Source organism: Vicugna pacos, chromosome 12 (assembly GCF_048564905.1).
Source record: "Vicugna pacos chromosome 12, VicPac4, whole genome shotgun sequence".
In the NCBI taxonomy this organism is placed as follows: domain Eukaryota; kingdom Metazoa; phylum Chordata; class Mammalia; order Artiodactyla; family Camelidae; genus Vicugna; species Vicugna pacos.
Window position 1 is genome coordinate 35,655,041 of NC_132998.1, and position 23,418 is coordinate 35,678,458.

At 42.2% G+C, this 23,418-nt stretch overlaps 1 protein-coding gene and 1 long non-coding RNA gene across 8 annotated transcripts in view; one reads left to right on the forward strand and one right to left on the reverse strand.

The window, feature by feature from the left end:
* Positions 1-23,418, forward strand: part of TMCC3 (transmembrane and coiled-coil domain family 3) — a 272,235-nt gene that overhangs the window by 160,438 nt on the left and 88,379 nt on the right. For 2 of the 6 annotated variants that reach the window (XR_012078510.1, XM_031683259.2), the window contains exon 1: positions 6,048-6,280. The exons of 2 other annotated variants lie outside the window; for them this stretch is intronic. Coding sequence is in view for 1 of the 4 variants with exons in the window: in XM_031683259.2 (XP_031539119.2) it covers positions 6,203-6,280 (78 nt within the window). In the remaining 3 variants the exon portion in view is untranslated. Of the gene's footprint in view, positions 1-6,047; positions 6,281-19,175; positions 19,195-20,132; positions 20,241-23,418 lie in introns of those variants that run through there. 2 more of the 6 variants (XM_072973215.1, XM_072973216.1) reach the window with 2 other exon arrangements.
* LOC140700198 (uncharacterized) lies at positions 12,905-20,995 on the reverse strand. 2 transcript variants are annotated; one of them, XR_012078512.1, is made up of 4 exons: positions 20,125-20,995; positions 19,913-20,027; positions 13,086-13,174; positions 12,905-12,982 (listed from the first exon to the last, which is right to left on the reverse strand). It is a non-coding gene; the product is annotated as an uncharacterized lncRNA (long non-coding RNA). The 2 variants fall into 2 exon arrangements; XR_012078511.1 differs by lacking the exons at positions 12,905-12,982; positions 13,086-13,174 and adding an exon at positions 15,025-15,301.

Here is a 23,418-nt window from a genome sequence, read left to right on the forward strand (position 1 = left end):
TCTTGCCAAGTGGAAGTTTGGGGCTTCTATGTGCCAGGTGATTGCTAATGCTAAGTAAGTAGCAGTGATTGTGTTCTTACAGTCATATAGAACAGGCTATGTTAACAATTAAATATAAACATTAGGAGTGGCCATTTCCACTTGGCTGTAAGTCAGGCAGTTAAAATTAGAGATTCATATTTGCATCAGCCCTGGAAGCTTCTGAGCTGCAGTATAAACAAATCTTGTCTATATCACCATGTGTTCACCTCAAGCTAGTTGAATAAATCTTTAAAATCTGATTTAGTCTTCTCTTTCCTCTCTCTGTCCTTAAATCCCTCGGGAAAAAAATGCTTGCTGTGCTTTTTGTTTCATAATTTTTTCCTCCAGAAGAAACACTTTCCTATGATCAAAATGGAGTATGTGGACAAGGGTATATAGCTCAGTGGTAGAGCTTGTGCTTAGCATGCACGAGGTCCTGGGTTCAACCCCCAGTACCTCCGTTAAAATAAATGAATAAATAAAACTAATTTCCTCCCCCTCCAAAAAAATGGAATATGAAAGGAATTTCCTTTACTTTATAAGAGGCTTGCATTTTCATCTTTAAAGTCAGACTTTCCTTTCTGTTTATTTCCTTCTCCATGCTATGTTATGGTAAGCCTGGAACACCTAAGGAGGTGAGGTTCACGAGAAGACCATTTTTTTCCTTTGTCCCACCTCTGTACCAAGGATATAACTATCTTTGCATCTGTAGCAACTTTTTTTTTTTGGCTGTCTCGCTGTCTAAATCGGATGCCCCTTCAGGACTGGACCATGTCTTAACTTATTTTTATATCCCCGCACCAAAAGCAGAGCCCATCACCTCAAGGTTACAGGTGCTCCATAAAGAACTGCAGAGTTGAAAAACGTCAGTCACTAGTCAGTATCTGAAAATTGGTAACACTCATCGTTCAGCAGATCTTCATCCTTATATATTGTTCATTCCAACCCCTTGAGGTCAAAAGCTACCTTTTGCTTATGCCTTGCTCATTTTTTAAACCCTAGTGTTTGGAACATAACTAAGCATTTAATAAATGTTGAATCCATCCATTCATTCAGCAAGGATGCACTGAATACCTGATACTATGCTAGGAACCAGGACTGTACACAGTTACCTAGAAGGCATAGTCTTTCCCTTCAGGTAGTCTACAATCTAATCAGGGGACAGCACCTATAAATTATCACATAAAATACTTAAATAACATGGTAAGATATTATAAATTTTGAGAGATAGAGGCTATAATTAAACAGTCTGCAGGAGGTCATCTAGCATAGACTGAACAAGGAAGGCTCTCTAGCTAGTGGCCTGAGAAAATCCTGGGTCCCCACTAGAATTCTCTGTTCATTCACCCTCTATTCATGCTGTCCACAGTTCTTGCTTTCTCTTGAAATGCTACCCTTCTCTTTGCCCTCTTTCTACCCATACCCAGCATTGAATGTTGTATTAGTCAGGAATTTTGAAACTGGTTTAAGCAAAAAGAGGAATACCTTGCTCCGTATTACTGGAGAGGGAGTCTAGCCATATCTGATGTGGTGGGTCTGCTGCTGTGATGGTAGCCAGCAATTTCTCCCATCCCCATATGTGCACACTCCTCCTTCCATCAAGAGGTGGATACTGTTTCTCCTCCCTTTGAGTCTGGGCTGGGCTTTTGCCACATTTTGACCAACAGAAGTGACAGAAGTGATATTCTCCCAGCTCCAGGCTGGGCCTCGGGAGGTCAGACAGCTTTTATTTTTGATCTCTTGGAAGTCACTGTGTAAAGAAGTCCAACTACTCTGGTGGGCATAGGGGAGTCCTGGCAGATGAGAGACTATAAAATATAAAAATACTTTGTTAAAAAATGTAAGTATATATAGAGCAGAGACCTGGCTAGCCCCATGCGTTCCAGCCACCCCCATTCCTATAGGTGCTGACACATGAATGAAGCCATCTTGGATACTCCAGCCCCAGTCAATGTTACGAGGAGCAGAGAAAAGCCACTCCCACCCCCTTGGAGGTCTGCTCAAATTGCAGGATCATGGGCCAATGAACGGTAGCTCTTGTAAGCCAGTATGTTTAAGGTGATTTGTCATACAGCAACAGATAGTGGGAAAAGCTGGATATAGTGCTCTAACAATTCAGTAATAAGTCTTTCTCCTTCCATGGCTCTGTTTTCCTCACAGAGGAGTCCGTCTTTGTATGTCTACCACATCCAGCAAGGACACCCACCACAGCAGCAGGCTTACATTCTTCCAGCTTAGCCATGCCTGCTGAAAGGCGCAGTTCTTTCCCAGCAGTTCTAGCAGAAGTCTCAGGGGTGGCTCTAGTTGGCTCAGACTGGGTCATGTGCTTGTCTCTGCACAAGGCACAGTGACTCTGATTGGCCAAGTCTGGATCACATGCTTCTCCCTGGAGCCAGGGGTAGGGAATGGTCAGCCTCACCTAAACCACTTGGATTGAAGGCTGGGGTACGATAGGTCCCAAAAGAAAAATCCAGGCACTGTTTTGAGAATAAGAAACTGGATGCTGGGCAGGCAAAAACCAACGAATATGTACTATAAAAGTCAAGTATAATCCTACCTCTTTTATGAAGCCCTTTCTAGTCATTCTAAACTTTAAACTATTATAGCTCAAATGACCTATTCCACTTCTTTGGTGCTCAACATACGCTCCTTTATTGTGCCATTTACACTTTGGAAGTAAATTCTTATTTCACAGCTTAGATTTTGTACCTTTGTATTCCTTATTGTTCTGACTGCATTTGTTAACTTAAAAGTGTGATTTTTCCCCCATTACTTTTGCAGAGAGAGGCAATTCTTACATTGGTAGGAGAAATTGCATTTTTTTCTTTCCTTCTCTTTTCTTTCTCAGGGACTGACAAAACCCTAGGCATTGCCTCCAAATGGGGGCACATGGTCTGTTTTCCCCGTGGTTTCTGATTCCAAATAGGAGAGCCAAATGGTGAACAGCACTGCTTGTTTTCTTTCTTTTCTGGGGAGCTTGCTCTTGTGCTATTTAATTTGGGCTTTTAAAAACATTATTTAGTGTGAGAGCCCAGTAGAGCAGCTTTTGGGCAACTAGCTTATGAAATAAATCTAAATGATCTAAAAAAGAACATCCTCTGCTAATTGAAATTGAAGCGAGCCTAATAAAGTTTTAATTCTTCCTTTTCATGGAGGGTGAGCATTTCCAGGATGGAGTTCTCAGCAACACCAAGACAGTAATAGAAATGAAAAGTCGGTGCCTGTTGTCACACCAACCATAAGCCCAAACTTTTTAAGTCTGACCTCTCTAAAGTTACACACAGACACAGTTATATACACACACATACAACTGAGCAGTATACTTTCTATAGCCTTAGGTGCCTGAGAAAAAACGACGTAGCAAATAAATGATGGGGGGAACCCAGAGATAGACTCTCATAGATTTCAGAATGGGTGTTTATAAGATTAAATTGACTCAAGGACTTAAGTTAATAATAACAGACCATCTTGCCTTTATGTCAAGATTTATATTTGTAAAAGTGCTATTACATTTCTGTATTTGAGTAGATACCCCTACTGGTGACTTAAGTCTAGGATTAAGGATGTGATCATCACATCTGTCCTTCGAGTCTTCGTTGCCTTTAAAATTTCAAATTATTATGAAATATTTTGTATGTGTGTGTGAACAAATACACATCAGTATACCAGTAGTCATTCGTTAAACATGGCATTATTTATAATCTTGCACCCTCTCCTCCTGAGTCCTCTTTGTTCCCCACCAGAGATAAATACTGTCTTGACATTTGTGTTTGTTGGGCTCTTGCTTTTCTTAATAGTTTAACTATGTATCTTTGTTTACTTCTAAAAATGTCATTTATTCTTCATGTTTTTTAACTTTACGTGAATAGAATCTCACAACAGGTAATTTTATGTGCTTTGCTTTTTTTGTTTCTTAGGATTGTTTGTGAAATTCATCCCTATTAATTTTTTTAGTTCAAGTTTTGTTTGTGGCTTCTTTTTTCAGCTTATTATTATTTCATTTCATAAGCAGAAGTTTTAAAATTTTAATGTAGCTGAATCTTTATGGTTTTTGCTTTTGGTGAACTGCTTTTTATGACTTAAGATCATAAGGATATTCTCCCATTTTCTTCTGGCAGTTTTAAAAGTTGTGTTTTTTCTTTTCAGTCTTTAATCTATCTGGTATTGATTTTTGTGTATGCTGTGAGGTAGGGATCATTTTTTTTTTCCCCACAACTGAAAAGGCAAAGCATGTCACTCCATTCCTTCTGTCTGAAATGTTCAGGTATCTACATGACTGGCTCCCTTTCTTCTCGGGTCTCCACTCAAGTGTCACCTTATGATGGAGGCCTTCTCTGCCCATCCTGGCTAAGATCACACACACACACACACACACACACACACACTAACATTTGCTCTCTCTCTTCCCTGCTTCAGAATAACTCACCTGAAAAATTCTCTGGGCCTGGTGTAGTTGTGTTATATGTGGCAGGTATTTTAAAGTATTCATTTCATTTCTTGAATGGTTTTAGGGCTATGTGAGGTCTTCTGTTTCTTCTTAAGTTACTTAATAAGTTTGCCCTCTTTATTAAAAAATATATTTTTATTTTACTTTTTGAGTAGTTAATATATGCACACAATTCAAGAATTCAAGTTTAAAAAGCATTTACAGTGAAAAATAAATCCCTGTCCCTTCCTTTTAGCTACCTAGTTCCCTTCTCTGCCGTCAGTTTCTTGTCTATTTCCTTAGTTTTTTGTTTATCCTCCAGAAATATTCTATTAATATTTAAGCCCATATACATATTCTGTTTTTACACAAATGGTGGAATATCATATATACTATTCTTTGACTTAACCACCATGTATGTTACAGATACTTCTGTAGCTATACATAGAGAGCTGCCATTCTATTACAGTTACGAACACTTCACTGGATGCACATATCATAATTTGCTTACTCAGTCTCCTTCTGAAGGACATTTAGGTTGTTCTCAATTTTTGCAGGGGCCTTCTAACTTGTGTCCCTTACCCTTCTTTAATCAGTGCTTCGCACAACTATCAGGTATTTCTTCTTATTAAATTTCCATCCTGATATTGTCATTTCCCCATTCAGAAACCTCCAGCAGCTGCCCAATACCCAAGAATAGGGCTGAACTTCTTAGCCTTGAAAGTGGAACCCGTCACCGCATGGTCTCCACCTCCTTTTACCATCATCTTTCTGTTCCTGAAGACAACCCTTAAACCGATGACTTGAGGTTTACTAAATGTATCTTTGTTTTTATGCTCAGTACTTTTCTTCTGCCTACTTCCCTCCCTCCTCAACCCTTTGAAGGGGAGGAGTACATCCTTCTTTCCTTCTAGGCTGATCGCATTGCTCTCTAACTCCTCGTGGGACCCGCTGCACTTTCAGTATTTCAGTCTCCCACTATTAACACCTGTATCACCAGAGCAGGTGTTCTGAATGTCTCTTGTAGAGTCCGTATTTCTTGTGGGCAGGGACTATTCACTGAAGTAGAAATACTAAAATGAAAAGATATGTCTTGACTCTCAAGTAGCTTCCAACATAGAGGTGAGCCGAATATGTAAAATTGAAATACGCAGCACCACACATACATACATGTTTAGGGGGAAGTGTATTCTTTGCTCAGTGGAATTAGAAGAAAAACACGGGCTTTAAAAAACCAAACAAAACCAACTCTGGTCTCTACCCCAGGGCCTGGCACATAGTAGATGTCCTGTAAGTGCACGTTGAATAAAAGAGTAACATGAAAGAAAGCATTTAAGGCAAGCCTCTACATCTTGCCAAAAATCCATCTTTTACCATAAACATACAGATAAGTCAACAAATAGTGGAGATGTCGCTCATCTCTTGACGCAGAAGAGGGCAGTGTGGGAGGGGGTGGAATCAAGTTTCAGCAAGGGAGGGAGGCAGAGAAACCGCACCTGGCGAGGGGTCTCCGCCCCGCGGGGCGTGCGGGGGAGCGGCGGGGAGGGGAAGGGGGCGGAGACTCTCTTCCCTGCCCCGCCTTCCCCCCCACTCAGCGGCGGCTGCGGCGCAGGGCGGCCGCGCGGGTGTCAGCCGCAGCTGCAGCAGCCCTCGCCGCCCCCTGCCCGCGGCTCCGCGGAGCGAGCCCGAGCACGGCCCGCAGCTCTCGCGGCGGCGTCCCGGGGCCCCGGGAAAGTTCCCGGCGCGAGCACCGAGATGCCAGGCAGCGACACGGCGCTCACCGTGGACCGCACCTACTCCGACCCGGGCCGGCACCACCGCTACAAGAGACGGGTGAGAGGCGGGGGCGCCGGGCCGAGGGGCGAGACTGGGTGGGCTTGGGCTCCCGCGGGAACGACCTCGCTCTGCGCGTTTCGCCGCCTGCCTCCCTCACTCCGACCCCCGCGGCCCCGGGCGCGGGCTTCCCCTCCCTGTCCGAGCTGAAGGAGCTGGGAAGAGGGGCGTGAGAGCCCAGCCTAAGGCTCCTCCGGGGCAGGGGCAGCGCAAAACCACCTACCCGCCACCCTCCGCCGCTCGTCGGTCCCTGCGCGTCCTGGTCTCCTCGACGGCCGGCGTTCAGCCGCCCTCTCCAGCAGGGAGCGCCCGCCGTGCAGTGCGGGACGCGAGGGGATCCCGGCACCCTGTCCCCGGGGTACTGCCTCCCTCCCCTTATGCTGCCGCGGGTCCCCAGCCTTTGGGGTTTCGGGCACCTCGAGGCGGGTGTCCGGAGCCCGCGCGCCGTGCGCCACCGGAGCGCGGGGAGGCGGCGGACCGGCTTCCCGGTTTCCCGCGGCCACTCCTCCCGGCTCTGCCCCAGTGAAAAGTCAGTGTGCGCGCTGCCTCTCCGGAGTTTCTAGCCGTGCCGAGCAGGCGCCCTCTCCATTGTTTGCAGTGTAATTTGCTGTTGCTGATTTTGGCTGTGGGCGAAAATAGCTTTTCGGAGTATGCAGCAGAGACGAGCCGTATAGTGCTTGAAAATAGAGGGAGGCCTCAGCCTGCGCTGGGGTCCTTTGGAGGAGAGGAAGCCTCCGCCCTCCTCAGTGATACCTTTGCTCTCCTGCAGTGTTTAATGGAGTGAGGCTCAACACTTCGTCCTCATCTTGGCAGAGTTTAGTGCCGTTTAAAACAGTGTCTCTTCCACCCTGGCTTTTGTTCGGGCAGGAAATACCTCGAGGTGTTCTTTACCAGCTACTCACTTGTCCGATCTCAGCTTTTGAGTGTTGGCCTCCATTATAAAGTTCATGGAGTCGTGCTCGAACTCTGGCCTGCCACCTCCAAGATCGAGAGGCCGACGCGATGGGAAAAGTAGCAATAGTGACAGAAATGTTGTGAGGCCCCTTGTGCAGGATTTGCGTGTTTAATCGTAACTCGCAGTAGTCAGTTACCCCAGAAGTGAAGTAACTAGTCCCTGGTGTTTTCACCGGTTTTCCCTTAACATCTGTTAATCAACAGGATGATTTACATTTTTTCAGATTAAATATATTTAGGGGGATACCCCCTCCTGCATCCAGTCCACTCTCCTCTCCTTCCAAAAGAATTTTTTTTTTGCACTTTCTTCAAAAGTTTTATAACAGTTTGTAAAGGAAATAACTAGAAACTCTATTTGGAAGAAAACATTGATGAAATATCTTTGGTTACCTACAGTTAGGAATTTTTGGAGGGATGACTGCTGATTAACACAGTGTTAACTTCACTTGAAGTTTAAAAAGGTGGAGATCTTTTCCTAATGTATTTGTAATGCGGGTGGGGGTTTGTAATGTCAATGAAGTTGACAAGAAATTTCAGATTTGAAACAAGTGTGGAAGCTTGGTTTCTCTTGTCACAGCTGTGATAAATCTTCATGTAAACAACAGGATTGGTTGATGGCTCTTTGCAAGCCCATTTAAGCAACTTGGCAAAACTCACGGAACTTTCCAAAACTCGCTCTTTTTACCTCACCTACTGAGATGGAAAGTGGCAAAGCAAATGTGCAAGTCAACTGCAGACTATATCTCTGCTGCATCTGCCGGTGTTCCATTTCCACACCCGTCTTTTCTGTTACAGTACTGCAGCCGCAGCGTTATGTGAAGGGAGTTTCTTATTTAAAGCCCTATTGACAGTGTTACACTACTGCATTATTTTGTTAGCTTGGAGATACCTGTTTTTAAATAAACCGTGTATTTAAACTGAGTTAGACGTTATATGTACTGATTATTCTAAATTAGCTTATTGGGCAAATGAAATCTAGTGAGGATTGAAAGAAGTCAGAGCAAGGAGGACTAGAACTTAGTGGACGGTAATCCCAAGTTCTCCAGCACTGATGATGCAGAGATCCCTGCTTGAACTTCTTGGTTGTCTGCTTTTAGGATGTTTATTGTTGAGACAGCAAGGAATAGAGAGAACTAGTGGGCATTTTGTAAACTCATTAAAACTTTTCTTAAGTGTGGCTGATGTAATTTTGAGTCTGTCCTGAAGGCAGTAGTAAGCCTGCTGTAATGAAGGAATACAGCAACAGTTTTCCTGTGCAGAAAGTATCCCATTAGGTGATTCTAGCTTCTGTTTGGTGGAACTCACTTAGATGTAGCTATAAAGATGTATTTTCTTGACACTCAGAAAGTATGTGATGCTGAGGGAAAACATCAAGGGGCATTAAGGTTTAATTTCTTAATGTCATCTTCTCCTTGGCAATAAACCATTGAATATAGCATTTAAAAAGAATCTTTTTATGGACTCATTTGGTAAATTATTTCCCCTAAAAACTCTGTAATGAGAACTAGAGGTGCATCTGAAGACTTGATTAGCCCTTCCAAGATCCGCAGTCTCCGCCCAGGCAGGGCCTAGGACTCTCTGAGATCAAGTTCTTGGTTACAGAATGGTCTTTTGTGTGTGTCTGTGTGTGTGTGTGTGTGTATATATATATATATTTTTATGGAAGTACAGTCAGTTTACAATGTTGTGTCAATTTCTGGTTTACAGCATAATGGTTCAGTAATACATATTTGTTTTCATATTCTTTTTCACCATAAGTTACTACAAGATGTTGAATATAGTTCCCTGAGCTATACAGTGTGAACTTGTTATTTATCTGAATGCTCATTTTCTTGAGTTCAGAACTGATACCTGGTTAAGGTAATAGGGAAAATAGACGTTTCTCTTGCTGAGTTTAAGCCTTTGTGACTGGAATAAGAATGAATATACTATTTTAACAGTGTACAAGTCTATTTTTAAAGCCAGGTGGATTAACCTAAATTTCTCCCCCATCAGTGAAAATGTAATAGAGCTAATGAATTCTATGCTTGTCTCTAAGCTGACAAATCAGGATCATTCACATTTTTAAACTTCATCTCAGTATAACTCAGAAATAGTGCATGGTAAAACTCAATGCACATAATACCTCTCTAATTTAAAAGAAAGAGCGTACACAATAAGAATCCTACTTTTTTTTTAATGCCCTAGATAGTTAAAGCCTATTATCTTTTTAAGAATATAGGCAGTCTGCTTTCTATACAATAATGGGTTTTTATTCATCACTTATGTCTAAATCAAATTTTGGCCAGACAGTTCTAATTTTAAATGTTCTAAAATGCCATCTTCAGCCACTTGGGTATCGTGTTGAACAGCTGGGGCCCTGGGAGCAGACAGCTTGGGTCATATTCTGGCTCTTGACCCTTCCCATCTGAGTGACTGCTGGAGCAGGAGGTAACCTCTCTGAGCCTCCAGTTCCCCGTCTGTATAAGGTGATAATAGTCCCTACTTGGGGAGTGCTTGTTGAGTCTTCAGTAAGAGAATTTGTAAAAAACAGTGGTTGTGTGCACTCAAGTATTAACTGTTTTCTCCACACATGAGGTGGATAGTTTTGTTTCTTGCTCCATTGGTACGATATTACTCAGAACTGCCAGTTGTTCTGTGTGCCTGTTCTCCACCCATCTCTAGTCTGTCAGACGTGCCAGGGGTCTTTGGCATTTCTCTGTAATTGGTTCCTTCCTCCTGCGTTCCCCAGTCATCCCTCCTTAGTTTAGCCACGTAAGACCTCAGGAGAAGATAACTGGTGCACTAGCTTCCTCCTTGCTCTGTAACTTCATCAACTTCTACCCTATCCTGCCTGCACAGACCAGTCTGTTCCGTCTGCAGAACCACTTTCCCTAGGCTAGCCCGCAGAAGATGGATCTTGTGCTAGTGCTGCTCACTGACCGTGCCACCTTGGACCTCATGATCACCCTAAGTCTTAGTTTCCTTTTCCACACCACAGAGGTGTTGTGAGGAATAAATGAGTAATGTCTATAAAGAACTCAGGAGATGGTAGCCATTTTTTTTTGTTATGAGTATATAAGATGTATTCATAAGCTTGAAACTGGAAAGACTGCTACCTTTGTGAACAATATAGAAACTTTTCTGGCATTTTTAGTATTTGGTACCTCCCTCCATCACATGTTCCTCATCACATTGATTGTTTACATGTTTATAGACACGGACATTTTGAGAGCAAGGGCTTCCTTATTCAGCAGATACTTGTTGAGCCCCTTCTCTGTGCCTGTGGCTATTCTGGGCATCAGAAATATAATGGTGAACAAAATTGATAGTCTGGCCTCTCTGGAGCTTAATATCTGGTGAATGTACCTTGCTCGTGACCCCAGGAAATACTCTTCTCTTTTACAAGAGGGTCTGATGATAAGTACAGAGTCTCTAGTGTCTGCAGTAAAACTTGTGCCAGGCGTGGTTGCCACCTGTAGGACATTTTTCAGCATTCTGAAGTCTGGAAATAGATCCAGAATTTCATGATGAGTAATGGCCAAAAGCATTCAAGGAGAAGGGTATATCAGAGCCCTTCTCACCAGGGAAATGGTTGGGCAAAGTTGATGATCGCATGCTTCCTTCCTGGACAGGAACCAGAATGAGTGGACACAGACCTCTATTGTAGGTGACACTGACCTGATGAAGTGGTAAACTGAGTATGTGGTTTGTGAGTACACTTTTAATCAGTAATTTGTTTCATTTTAAAGAGTTAATTAGGGGATAATGAATAACGGTGAGTCTCTTGAGTTGGAATTTTCTTAAGTGTGACGTGGATGGATTGACGGGTTTTTTGAGTGATGCTTTGCTGCAGGCTCACCAGTTCTCCCTTTAAAGAACAAATTGCCAGCCTGCACCAGCATGCCCGCTTGTCACGTCCGCTGGAGAGCACCGAGACAGCTGCTCCCAAGTTGGATCACAGGGTATGTTTGCTTCAGACCCACTGCCTGAATTTCTAGGGCTGCTGTTAAGGTCAGAAATCAGCCTCACTCTTCTGGGTGGAAATTGCCCAGATCTTGACCTAGGAGAGGCTGCAGCTTTCAGCCCTGCTGTTTCTTAATTGTGTTTTTATGTTTCAGTGGAGGGGGCTGGTGAGGGAGAAGAGAACCATGAATCGCTGCACTGTGAATCAGGGTGAGGACTTTACATCCCTCAGGAAGGGGACGTCGGGATATATGATCTATGCATAAACCAACTGCTTCTATTGACTTGGGGGAGGGCAATGCTGCTTGAAGGAAAACATAGTGTGTTTGGTGATTCTTACTCTGTAAGAAGGCAAAAAGAATATAAATGAGAAGAATGTAGCACCTATGATAATAACCAACATGTACCAGTTCCTTACTATGCATCAGGTTACAGTATTAAGCACTTCAAATACACTTTCTCCTTAATCCTCACCATATTCTGTTTATAGCCATATTCTGTTTATACCATTGTATAAATGAGGGAGCAGAGGCCAGGCAGGTGGAGTAATTTGTCCAAGGCTCTGATGCTGTTAGGAAGTGGCAGAGCTAGGGTTTGATGAACCCAGATCTAATTCCAGAGCTTGCATTTTAACCACTTCCCAATCTGCTGCCTCTATACTGAGTGCTGGAGAGCAGTTCAGTCTGAGGAAACCTGTCGAGTGCTGGGAGATGGACGTGCTCCACTTCTGCAGGGCACCCCGCCAAGCCGTGTGATCGGGATTCTTACGACACAGCAGTTTGCCAGTCCTTTGCATATAGTCGTGTGTACCAGTAAGCATTTGATGAATGAATGACTTAGAGCGATCATTAACAGACTTTTTTTAATGCCTACGATGTAACAATTTTGCCAGTAGTTTGGGGAGTCTTCAAGGCTGTTAGATAAGTTTATGCTTTAAAATCATTGTTAAAGAATCATCTTCCAGTCTGGTATTTGGTCTCTGGAGGCTGAGCAGTTGAAGGACATAATGAAGGTGGTTCTTCCCTGTGACAGTTGAGTCACAGTCTGGCCTCACAGGGTCTCCCTGTAGGACCCAGGCTTCACTGGGCTGAGGGCACATGCTTCTCATACATAAGGCAGAGGGTTGGAAAGTTAGGCTTAAAGGCTTCTCCATGTCAGGACTGGAAGAGAATTCAGACATTAACTCCAGACTATTCCATTGCAGAAGTAGAAACGTGACATCCAGCCAGACTGTAGCCAGTGAAATTATATAATGAATACAGACTGATTAGATCTAACCATTATACCATCTTCTGTCTTAAAAGAGAATTCCTTAAAAGAAAACTGCTTCAAATGAAAAAGAGTATGTAAAGGAATATTTATAGGTATAAATGAACCACTATGCTGTACACTAGAAATTATCACAACATTGTGAATCGACTATATTTCAATTAGAAAAAAACCACTTTGAATATTTTTTAATATCAAGTTAGTCACTAAGTTACATGTGATGAAACTGAATGAGAATTTTAAATTATTTTCAGTAGAGGATTAATTGATGAACAGATTTAAAATTTTGTGAGTTTTTTAGGTGAAAAAAACTGAATTTAAATGATTTAGTGTTAGGCCATTATCCTTGTGAATTGATTTCCAGATTTTTTGATAGGGTTGGAATGAAGGGTGATGATTCACTTATCAAACTGTACTGGATCTGCTGCCACTTTTTAAACATTACTTTTTCTGAGATCCCTTTTATTGTCTTTTTTATTTTTTCTCCAAAATAAAGTTTTGAGACGTGAGTTCATCTTTGTCTTGACCTTCTACCTGTTGGGAAAGGATATTGGGGAAAGACATAAGCCAGATGCGTAAGTCATGGAATGTATCAGACACGTATTTAACTCAGAATTGAACACCAGTCTTCTCTTACCTTTGAAGCTTTCCATTCCTGTGCATCTCTCATTGAGAGCATCTTCCAGCCCCAAGTGTCTTTAGTATATATGATTTCCATACACGGCCCTTAAACACAAACCAGAAATGTCATCTTGTTCTTAGCCAAAGAAGCAATCATCTGCTGCAACACTGGGGAGAAGACGGGGGTGGGGTCCGTTGGCCTTTTGAGAGATGGCACCTTCAGTGCCCGTCCCCAGGGAAGTGCCCTGCTGAGTGAAAGTGTGTTTGGTTCCTGCTTTACATGCTAACTTGAGAGCCCAGCCCGGAGTAAGGTGTGGCTTTACCACATAGCACAAGACATTTCTACCCAGATGTTCCACAGCTCCTCAAAGTCTCTGTCAAATGTAAGTCATTTTCTCAAATGCCCCCCAATTCCTGGTTAACACTTTTAATGTACAGCCAGTCCCCAAACCAGATGCCTGGGAAGCTCCCTCAGTCAGCCCCCTTACCCACCACATCCAACAGTTTACTTCTTAAATTTTTTCGACCACCATTTCCTCTTTATCCCCAATATCGCTCTCTTAGTTTACTTCTGGATTTGATGGCTGGAGTGAAGGGCTCAGAGCTGGACTCTGGAGTCAAACTGGAATGTCAGCTCCTCCACCTGCCAGCTGTGTGAAGCACCAGCAGCGGTGCTAGGACACCATCACTGCGTTTGCCATCCTCACGTTGAGCCACTCGCTGTCTGCCACAGAGTTTCCCCAACTTCGCTTATTCCCATGCCTCCTACACAGAGCTTCTGACCACCTGGACCCTTGTTTACTTAATATTGCTAAATCAGTTCACTCCTTAAAACTCACATTTAAAGTGGCCATGTTACTACTCTAGCTGAATATCGTCTGGGCCTCTGGGGCCTGCAGCACCAGATTAAAAGGACAATTAGCGAATGTGGGAGCTTTGTCAGAGAGAGGTGAGTGCTAAACAGAGGCTTCTCGACTGAATCAGCTGCGTTGGGTTGAGGATTGTTTCCAAGGGACTAACTCGCTAGCTGTTATTCTGCGTATTTAATGCTTTCGTATTTTTACCACCTAAAATGATTCAGAATCATTTTTAGGAAAACACTGGCCTTCATGTATCAGCTCTCTTCATTCCTTTATAAAAATACTTCTTTTAGGCCCTTGGCCTAAAAGATCCTTAGACTTTTTTTTTCTCTCCTGGATTGTGACAGTTTGGGTCATTGGCTTGGGGTGCACAAAAGTGTGCCCTGGTGAGTTGAAGGCAGTCTTGTCTGGGTGGGAACCCTTGCAGGAGAGAGAGGCTGGGAAGGTGAGAGTTGTGCCTGTTCCAGACTGTGCTTCTAGTCTTCAGATGACCTGAGAGAAACTGAGGCGAGGGAAGGCTTAGGATAAAGAGTGACCATCCAGAAGATGTGGATTCTTTGGGAATTTCAGGCAAGAATAAAAAGTGGGTGGAAAAGAAATTTAAAGTCTGTGTTTTTCTCAGGTAAAGTTGAATTAATTAAGATGTACGTGCAGGCTTGTTGTGATGTAAAGAAATCAGGTAATGCCTTAAGCTGCAGCCTTTCCCAGAAATTTTGATATAAGCGCTTGTCTAGAAAGAAAGGCTGCCCTTAGTGAAAGCTGTGCTTCAACACCTCAGTGTATTTACTCTTGTGTGTGTGAGGCCAAAAGTCCCTTTTTTCCTGTCTTTGTAAAGGTGTTGTGATAATCCAGAAGGCTTGGAATGTGACTTCAGATAGTCAGCGGTGTTCTATTTTAATCTCACTATTTGGAACAGGTGGCCTTGATTTGAGACTGAATCGCTAGTTGGCGTAGATTTTAATTTATCTGAAAATATGAGGCCCATTCAGTAAGAGCTGTTCAGGCTGTGTATTGGCATCAGGCAAAGTGCTCACATGCTCAGCCACTAAAAGCACAGAAGACAGACGAGGATTGAAGAAAAGCAGTTTAATAGTTTGCTGCTTTGATTCCATTCTTAAATGTTGAGTCAAGAGCTAGTGAGGAAATGTAGTCCACATGCTTGAGACATTTACATGTAAACATTTCTCTAAATAAAGAGAATGTCTGAAGTATATCCTCTGAATCCAGCCCATAAGATGGCATGTTTCAAGACGACTTCATGCTGTCCTCATGGTTATAAGGATCTCAGCACATCTGCAGGCATGAGGTGATGGGGTACCTGGTGACTCAGCCTACGGCAAGTGCTCAAGCTGAGCTGTCCTAAGACACCCACCTAGAATGAAATCAGAGGAGGTCTCCAGATCACGAACTTCTCCAACTGGACCACTCCTTTATTTTTACAGTAAATGTTTGCTTTGCGTAGTGTCTTGTCAATATCTTGCTGTAAATGCTTCAGCAGGACAGAATTCCAGCTTTTTAGCCTGATACCCAGTCACTCACCTGACCTTTTGTCTTCCACCCCTTCGCAGCCCTTGAGCCCTGGTCTCCTTTCTTTGTCGGCTCCCATGTCTCCCCTCTCTGCCTGTGAGTTCTAGCTCCATCCTCTCACGTGGGGATGGTTTTGTTCTTTTTATCCAGACGTGGGGCCTGGTACGTAGTTGGAGCTTGTAAGCACTGACCAAATGAGTGGATGTGGATGTGCTGTGAAATTGCACTACAGGACTTGAGCAGCTTGAAAACATTCTTCTCTTGATCCATATCAATGCAGATTAATCGACCTTGTTTTAATTGCTGCTCAGGGCTCCACTATGTGGGTGTTCCATAATTTATTTAACCATTTCCTTATTAAAGGATATATATATTGCTTCCAGTCTTTGGTTATTATAGGCACCTCACTGACTACCCTTAGGCATGCTGCTTTTCACACATGTGAAGACTATGTTAATAGTCTAAATTCTTAAAAGTGGAATTGCTCATCAGAGGGTGTGTGCATTTTAAATTATGATATTGTGAAATTGAACACCGTACCTATGTCAAACACTAGGAGCTAAGGGTGGCTTGCTAAGTATCACTAGATATTTAGGGGTTGTTATATGCACCTATGTTAATTATCGAGAGGTCCATGTGCCTTTTCATCTCTGTGTCTGACACAGAGGGAGGTTAAAACTGTTGGTTGTGCCCAGAAACTAACACTTAACATTTTATAACCTGACCCCAGAGCGTGTTAATAGTGGAATGAATATGCTTTTATTGCATGTGCTTTCATTTGAGAAAGGCACTGTGCTTGTCAGAACCTGCTGACTCAAGCTGATTGTCAAGTAATACTTGTTGTATAAAGCCAAAGTTTACCTCATGTACTGAGCAGTTTAGCAGTACTCACTGAATTGGCATCTGTTGGGAATGTGGGCACCAAAATTAGAGAGTCTTCTTTCATTCAGTGCATTGATGTCCTATTACCACCCGGCGACCCCTGAGGGCACTTATTTATACTAAATCATTTTTCTGTTTCTAGTACCCAGAAATGTTCCTATTTTTGGATAAATGGGAGCATGTTAAGTTCTATGGAGAAATTTCACTAACACTCTGGCTGTTTAAGATTCTCTAACAGCAAGAAAGTGTTTTAAGTACTTAGAGCTCAAATTAAGTTCTTATTTTCAAAGAAAGAATTAAAAGGAGAGCTCGTGTTTTTTAAGGATGGTTTTGGGGACTGAGCCCACTATTCCAACAAATATTTTTTGAGGCCTTTATTTATTTGGGCAAATAAGAGATGAATGACATAATCTTGTATTTATGTGTTCCTTTAAATTAAATGTTGATGCTTTCTCAACCTTCATTTTTTAAGTGATTTGTTGCACATTTGCAGTAATTTTAATGGTAACAGGTAAGAGTAAGAAGTAAGAATAGTATGTATACTGTCAGATATGTATACATTAAATCTGTATACAAAGATTATGTTATGTTTTCTGATACTTTGGACATTTCAAAAATCACAGCTACTTTGTTAGTAAGTAGTTCTTTAAAATAATTCCTCCTTTTTTATTTACACAACAGCCCAAAATAAGCCTGGGTGTTTTTCTAGGGCAGCTAGCTTATTAAACTCTCAGGGGATTTTAATTTTCTTAAGTGTGTGCTTGCCTCGGTTGTTGAATTTAATTTAAGGTTGAAGTTAATGTTCTATGGAAGTAAATGCAGTGACATCAGATTCCAGAATTATAAGGTAATGAAATGACCCATCAGAAACAGCAACTTATACTATATTTTAAAAGTAAACCAGATTCACAGAGGGAAGAATATTCTGAGCATGAGGAAAGCCTGTATCAAATCATTAACCAAGTAGTTCTGGTTAGTCAGCAAATTTATTTTTAATTACTAAATGCTTCAGACATGGGAAAAACATTTTTTAAAATGTGATACTCGGAAAAGTAGTAGTATGCTCAGTGAAATAAGTCTGAGAAAGACAGTACTGTATGATATCACTTATATGTGGAATCTAAAAAATACAACGAACTAGTGAATATAACAAAAAAGAAGCAGACTTGGAGATATGGAGAACAAACTAGTGGTTACCGGAGGGGAGGGGGCAAGGGCAGGGATAATAAAGGGGTAGGGGAGTAAGAGGTACAAACTGTTAGGTATAAAGTAAGCGCCAAGGATATGGTGTACAACACGGGGAATATAGCTAATATTTTATAACTGTAAGTGGAATATAGCCTTTAAAAATTGCGAATCACTATATTGTACACCTGAAACTTAGATAACATAGTACAGCAATTGTACTTCAATTTAAAAATTCAGAATAAAAGGAATAATAAAAAAAGTGTGCTATTCCTATACCTACCTCCTAGATTTAACAGCTGGTAATGTTTTGCCGTGTTTTCATCAGATTTCTGTCACTTGTTTTTAAGAACAGGTGACATTTATGGTCCCAGATACAGTATCTGGCTGCCTTCTCCCTTCCTGCTTCCTCAGAGATCTCCGTAACCTCAAGTGGTTGTGTTTCATTCCTTTGTAGGTTTTTGTATGTTGCAAGATTCCATAAGCAACTTAAACTGTTGTCTCCTGTATTAAATATTTATATACTTGGCATCCCTTTTGTAACTTGCTGTTTTTCCAAACATGGTGTTTTAAAATTTATCTGCCTTCATTTCTGTTTTCACGGTTGTGCATTATTTCAGTACATGCTTAAATCACAGTGTGTTTATAGCCATTCTCTTCATGGTGAACAGGCAAGTTGATTCTGAGAAGGTCAGAGAGGGTAGTGGAGGGTTTCTCTTGGAAAGATACTTAGAAGTGACATTCTTGAAGCAGAGGGAAAAGTGTCTTCAACTTTACCATCTTGTCCTTAAGTAGCTTTGTCAAGTAACTGTACTTATGGGAGTGTTTTTTTTTTAAAGTTATGTTTTAATATCTGTCATAAAGGATTTCTATAATATTGTTAGATTTGGGGTAGGTGTTAAATAGTATTTGTTTAAAGTTTGTGTGCATTTTAATTTTGCCTGAAAGCAAATACAAAGTTATTTTGAATTTGCTAGTAGGCAGTTTTAAGCATTTATTTAAGCATTTAAGCATCTCTACTCACATCTCAATATTTTATTTATTGAGATTTTTATTTATTGAGATATAATTTACATATAGTAAAACTTCCCCTTTTTAAGAGTACAGTTCTGAGTTATGACAAATACATACAGCCTTGTAACTATCACCCGATTAAGATACAGACTATTTCCATTACCCTCAAACAGTCTCTCTTGCCCTTTTGTAGTCAGTCTTCTCTCTGCTGTCCTCAGTCCCTGGCAGCCATTGACCCCACTTCTGTCCTTGTGGTTTTGCCTTTTCCAGAATGCAGTAGAAATGGGACCATACAGTACGGAGCCTTTCTGAGTGTGACTTCTTTCACTTAGCATAATGATTCTGAGATTCCTTCATGTTGGCGCATGTATCATAACAACTGAGGCAAGCATAAACTTAAGAAAATTAAAATCCCCTGAGAGTTTAATAAGCTAGCTGCCTTAGAAAAACACCCAGGCTTATTTTGAGCTACTGTGTAAGTAAATAAGGAGCAATTATTTTAGAGAATTATTTACTAACAAAGTAGTTGTGATTTTTTTGTGATTTTATGATAAGCACTATCAGATCTGTAAGAGTACTAAAGTGTGACATATGACTGAGTTTATCTCAGTTTTTCTCATGCATTATGAAAAGTTCAGAGCATCAGTTTCCACAGTCGTAAGTACACTAATTTGTAAGTCTGTTACTTCTTAAATGTTTTGTTACTTCAGAATATAAAATTTTACGGATTAAGTACCATTGTATATATAGCACATGAAATTAGGGCCAGTGTTTCGTGTCTTAACCTAGGTGCTGTGTGCTGTGGGTTTTGTCTTTTGTACGTATTTCTAGGGGAGATGTTCCAAAGCTGCTGCTGCTTTTTTTTTTTTTTTTGAACGATTCTCAGTGGTGGCAGGTGACCTTTTAAAAAGATGAAGAACCACTGGTTTAATGTGAGCTCTTGTTTTGGAGTTAAAGCCATCAATCTATAGATGTGTATTCATTGTCATGTCAAAAGCTCATGCTTTTATGTTGATTAAAAAAGTTTACAGAATATATACACAGAAGATACATTTTTGTTAATATGGAACATTAATAAAGGTAGCAAAAGTGAGTTCTGCCAGCACTGTGGCACGGGCATTGCCTGGGTTACAACAATTTTTACAGCAGTACCAAAATGCAGATACCGTTGTCCTCCTTTCATGGATGAAAAACTGAGGCTCAAACAGGGGTAAATGACTCATGCACGATCACAGCAGTAAGAAGTGGAAAGGCTCTCGAGGCCCTGAACCCAGGTTAGTCTGCATTCCCAAGCCCTGCCCCTAACCACTAGGCAGAGCTGCATCGGCAGCTGAAAGGATGGCAGTGCAGAAACCTAAATGTAGACGCTCCTTACCTCTGGGTCAGTGGAACGGTGGGTGCTTTACTTTTCTTCCATTGCCTTTTTGGTATTTTTCATGGCTTTTCTAAAACAAATATGTTTTGCAATTAAATGATGAGAAGCCTTTGTCCTGAAAAGGAGAAGATAAATCAAAGCAATGCTATAACTTTCTCATTTACTGTTTGCTTTGCCCTGGGTCTAGGGAAGGGTCAGGGGTCAAGACTTACAACCACGGTGATGGAAACCAACAGCAGTGCTACACGACGGGTCCCAAGCTGCACACCCTTGAACATGGGTCTAGAATTCCCAGGCTTTCTTCTCGGGCAGGGACGATGTGAAGCAGGTGAAGTTCTAACTTGAGATCTCAGTAGAAAATATAAGGAAAGGCTGCCTTATCCCAGAGTTGCCTTCATTGTCCTCAGCGCTTCATTGTGTGCCCAGTGCTGTGCTGGGCCCTGAGACCGGACAGACCTGGAGGAGCTTGGGCTTAAGAGGACAGACTTGCAGACGGAAAATGACAGTGCTCCAGGGAGCCCTGGCCTCATGTGGGCCCTTCTGGAAAGAACTGGCCCAGAGCCCACCCTGCGAGGCTCTTGACAGGAAGGAGTAGGTGTCTGCTGTTCAGGCTCCCTGGCCCACCTGCCTTCATACTTAGACCCTCCTGCAGGGGTGTTTCCTGCTAGGTGTTTGTAGGACATCGTTGGGAGAGGAGGACAGATGGTACTGATTTTTGAGGTTTTGGTTCACCTCTGCTTACCTCTTTGATGGTGTGTTTGTATATGACTATATATGTGTGTATAGGTTTTTATATCCTCATGCAAAGCAAATACTAAACCCTGAGCATCACAGATAGGTCCCTTGATTTAACTCAGATGTAAGAAGGATGCTGCAAAAAAGGGAGGAACAGAGATGTTAATTGTCATGGCAACCAGCAGGTTTTTATAGTGGAACACTTCCCTTGTAACTCCAATGAGGCACCTCTTTTCTAACTGCAAAAACAGACTGACGCATGCTCAAGAAATTATAGTACCATCTCTCAATGAGGTTTTGTTTGCTTTTTGGAAAATGATCTTGTAGTGATTTTGCTTCCTTTCTAGAATTTCAGAGATGAAAGGCACCTTTTACTTGCCTTAGAATTTTATGAAATCAGGTGCTTATGGCTTTCCCATTATGATGTCACCCCCAGTTCCATCCCCCACCTTCACCCCCACCCCAGTTTAATCCACATGGCCAGGATTTTTACAAGGGATTTGACTGAGGATGAGTTTGGAGTTTGACAGACATACATTCTGTGGCACAGGCTTCTCCCTCTCCCTTCCTCTGAATGCTGTTTGACCTTGTGTGATCTTTTTGTGCTTGGGTCTTTTTCTTTTTCTTTCTTTTTTTTTTTATAAGGGTACTGGGGATTGAACCCACGACCTCATACATGCTAAGCATGCGCAGAGGCAGTGGACAGGCCGGTTTATGGTCCAGTACATACTTAACAAGGGTCACCTTGGCTGCTGGATTCAAAACAGATTGCCGGTGGGTGTGGGCTGGTGCGGGGAGACCGATGGGGCTTGGTGAGGGTGGCTTGGACTAGGACGCTGGCAGTGGAGGTGATAGGAAGTGGTCAGGCTGTTTTCCAGTCCTCCTTTAGTGTGTGTGCTAGAGCTCTGAGGGGCAGCACAGCGTCAGGGCTGTGCCGACACCGGGCCTGGTTCGTAAACCTGATTCTGCCACTTAAGCTGTGTGAACTAATCTTCTTAGGCAGTTTGCTCAACCCATCAGAGCATCTGCTTCCTCGTGTAAAAATTAAGTATAATTCTTTCCTTGTAAGGATGTTGAAGGCTTTTGTGAGATACTCAACTGAAGGGTCTCCTGGTTCCCTTTCTCACCTCACCCCCAGCATGGGTGCTCCCCACCCACCCTCTACCCAAGTCTGTTGTGAGCCTTCGTGTTCTCACGTGTGGTTTGCTTGTCTCTGCCACCCCGAGAAAGCAGACAGGGATTGCATCTCCAGGGCTTCACACATAATGCAAAATCAACGTTTGAATGGATAGAGAAATGGAAGGAAGCAAGAACGGAAGGAAAAAATGAATGAAGAATCTTACACATGGATGTTCGGGTGCTATTTGAGTTCACACGTTCCAACAGACAGGTCTTTTTTGTTTCAGAGTTCAGTGTTTGAGGATGTCCAGTAATTAGTTAAGGCCTTGGCTATGTTTCTTCTTCGAGTAAGCCTTATTAAGGGAGATGTGTACTTTTATTTCCATATTTTAAAATTTATTTTCTCCCCACTTGTGGCGTGTGAAATGCCTGTTGAAGATGCTAATTGGTGCTTTTACTTAGGTGTTCTTTAAGAATAAAGGTTTTGTTAGCAGATTTCATCAAGACTGAGGAATTTTTCCACCAACATTTTGTTATGAAATTTTTCAAACAAATCCACACAAAATACAAAGGTAGTAACAACTTACGTTAACATTAACTTAACATACAGATGCTCTAAATCACTCCTCACAATGTTGGTATAGTAGTAAATTCAAACTTCAGGGCAGGGTGTTTTTTTGAGTTTCACTGCTTCTGTTACCTACTGCGTGATATGAAAAGGCTCAAACCTACCGGAACTTTTCTGTCAGAAAAATTCTGACACCTTTCTTCTCGGTAAGACCATTTGACAGTTATCTAGGACTTAGGCATCATTTATACTTAAAGTCAGTGTTAATAGGTTGAACTGTGTCCCCTGAAAAAGATTTGTTGAAGTCTATGATAGTTGTGATTTACAATGAGAAATATATGTATTTGGTCTCAGTCCCCATTGCTGGCACAAAGCTCCTAAAACCTTAGGAATTTCCTAAGTGATACTATTGATAAAGGTGAAATTGGTGTCATTTGTTATTCATATAACAAACCTCTTTCAGCTACACCTGAATTTATGTTACCGAGATGACTTCTGGGAAGTCCCTAAAGATGGGGGTGGGCTGGTTGCCAGGGGAACTTTGAGTCCCGCTTCTGGGGAGGAAGGAGGGGCTGGAGTTTGAATTAATCACCTGTGACCAATGATTTAATCTGTTATGCATTCGTAATGAAGTCTCCATAAAAACCAAAAGGGTGGGATTCAGAGAGCCCCCCACCCCCACCACTGGTTGGTGGAGGGGCTGGGAGAGTTGCGTCCAGAGAGGGCAAGGAGTATCCTGTCCTCTCCACATACCTTGCCCAATGCATTCCTTCCATCTTATATCCTTTTATGATAAACTAGTGTTCTAGGACGTAAATATTTTCCTGAGTTCTGTGAGCCTCTCTAGCAAGTTAATCAACCTGAGGAGCGGGTGTGGGAGTCTCCAGTTTCTAGTCAGTCAGTCAGAAGCGTAGGTAACAATGTGGACTGGAGACTGGTGTCTAAAGTTGCAGGAAGAAGACAGTCTTGGGGACTGAGCCCTTAACCTGTGGGATCTGATGCCATCTCCAGGTAGATAGTGTCAGAAGGAGTTGATATGAAGTACACTGCTGGTTTGGAAGAACTGTTCGGTGTAGGGAACCTC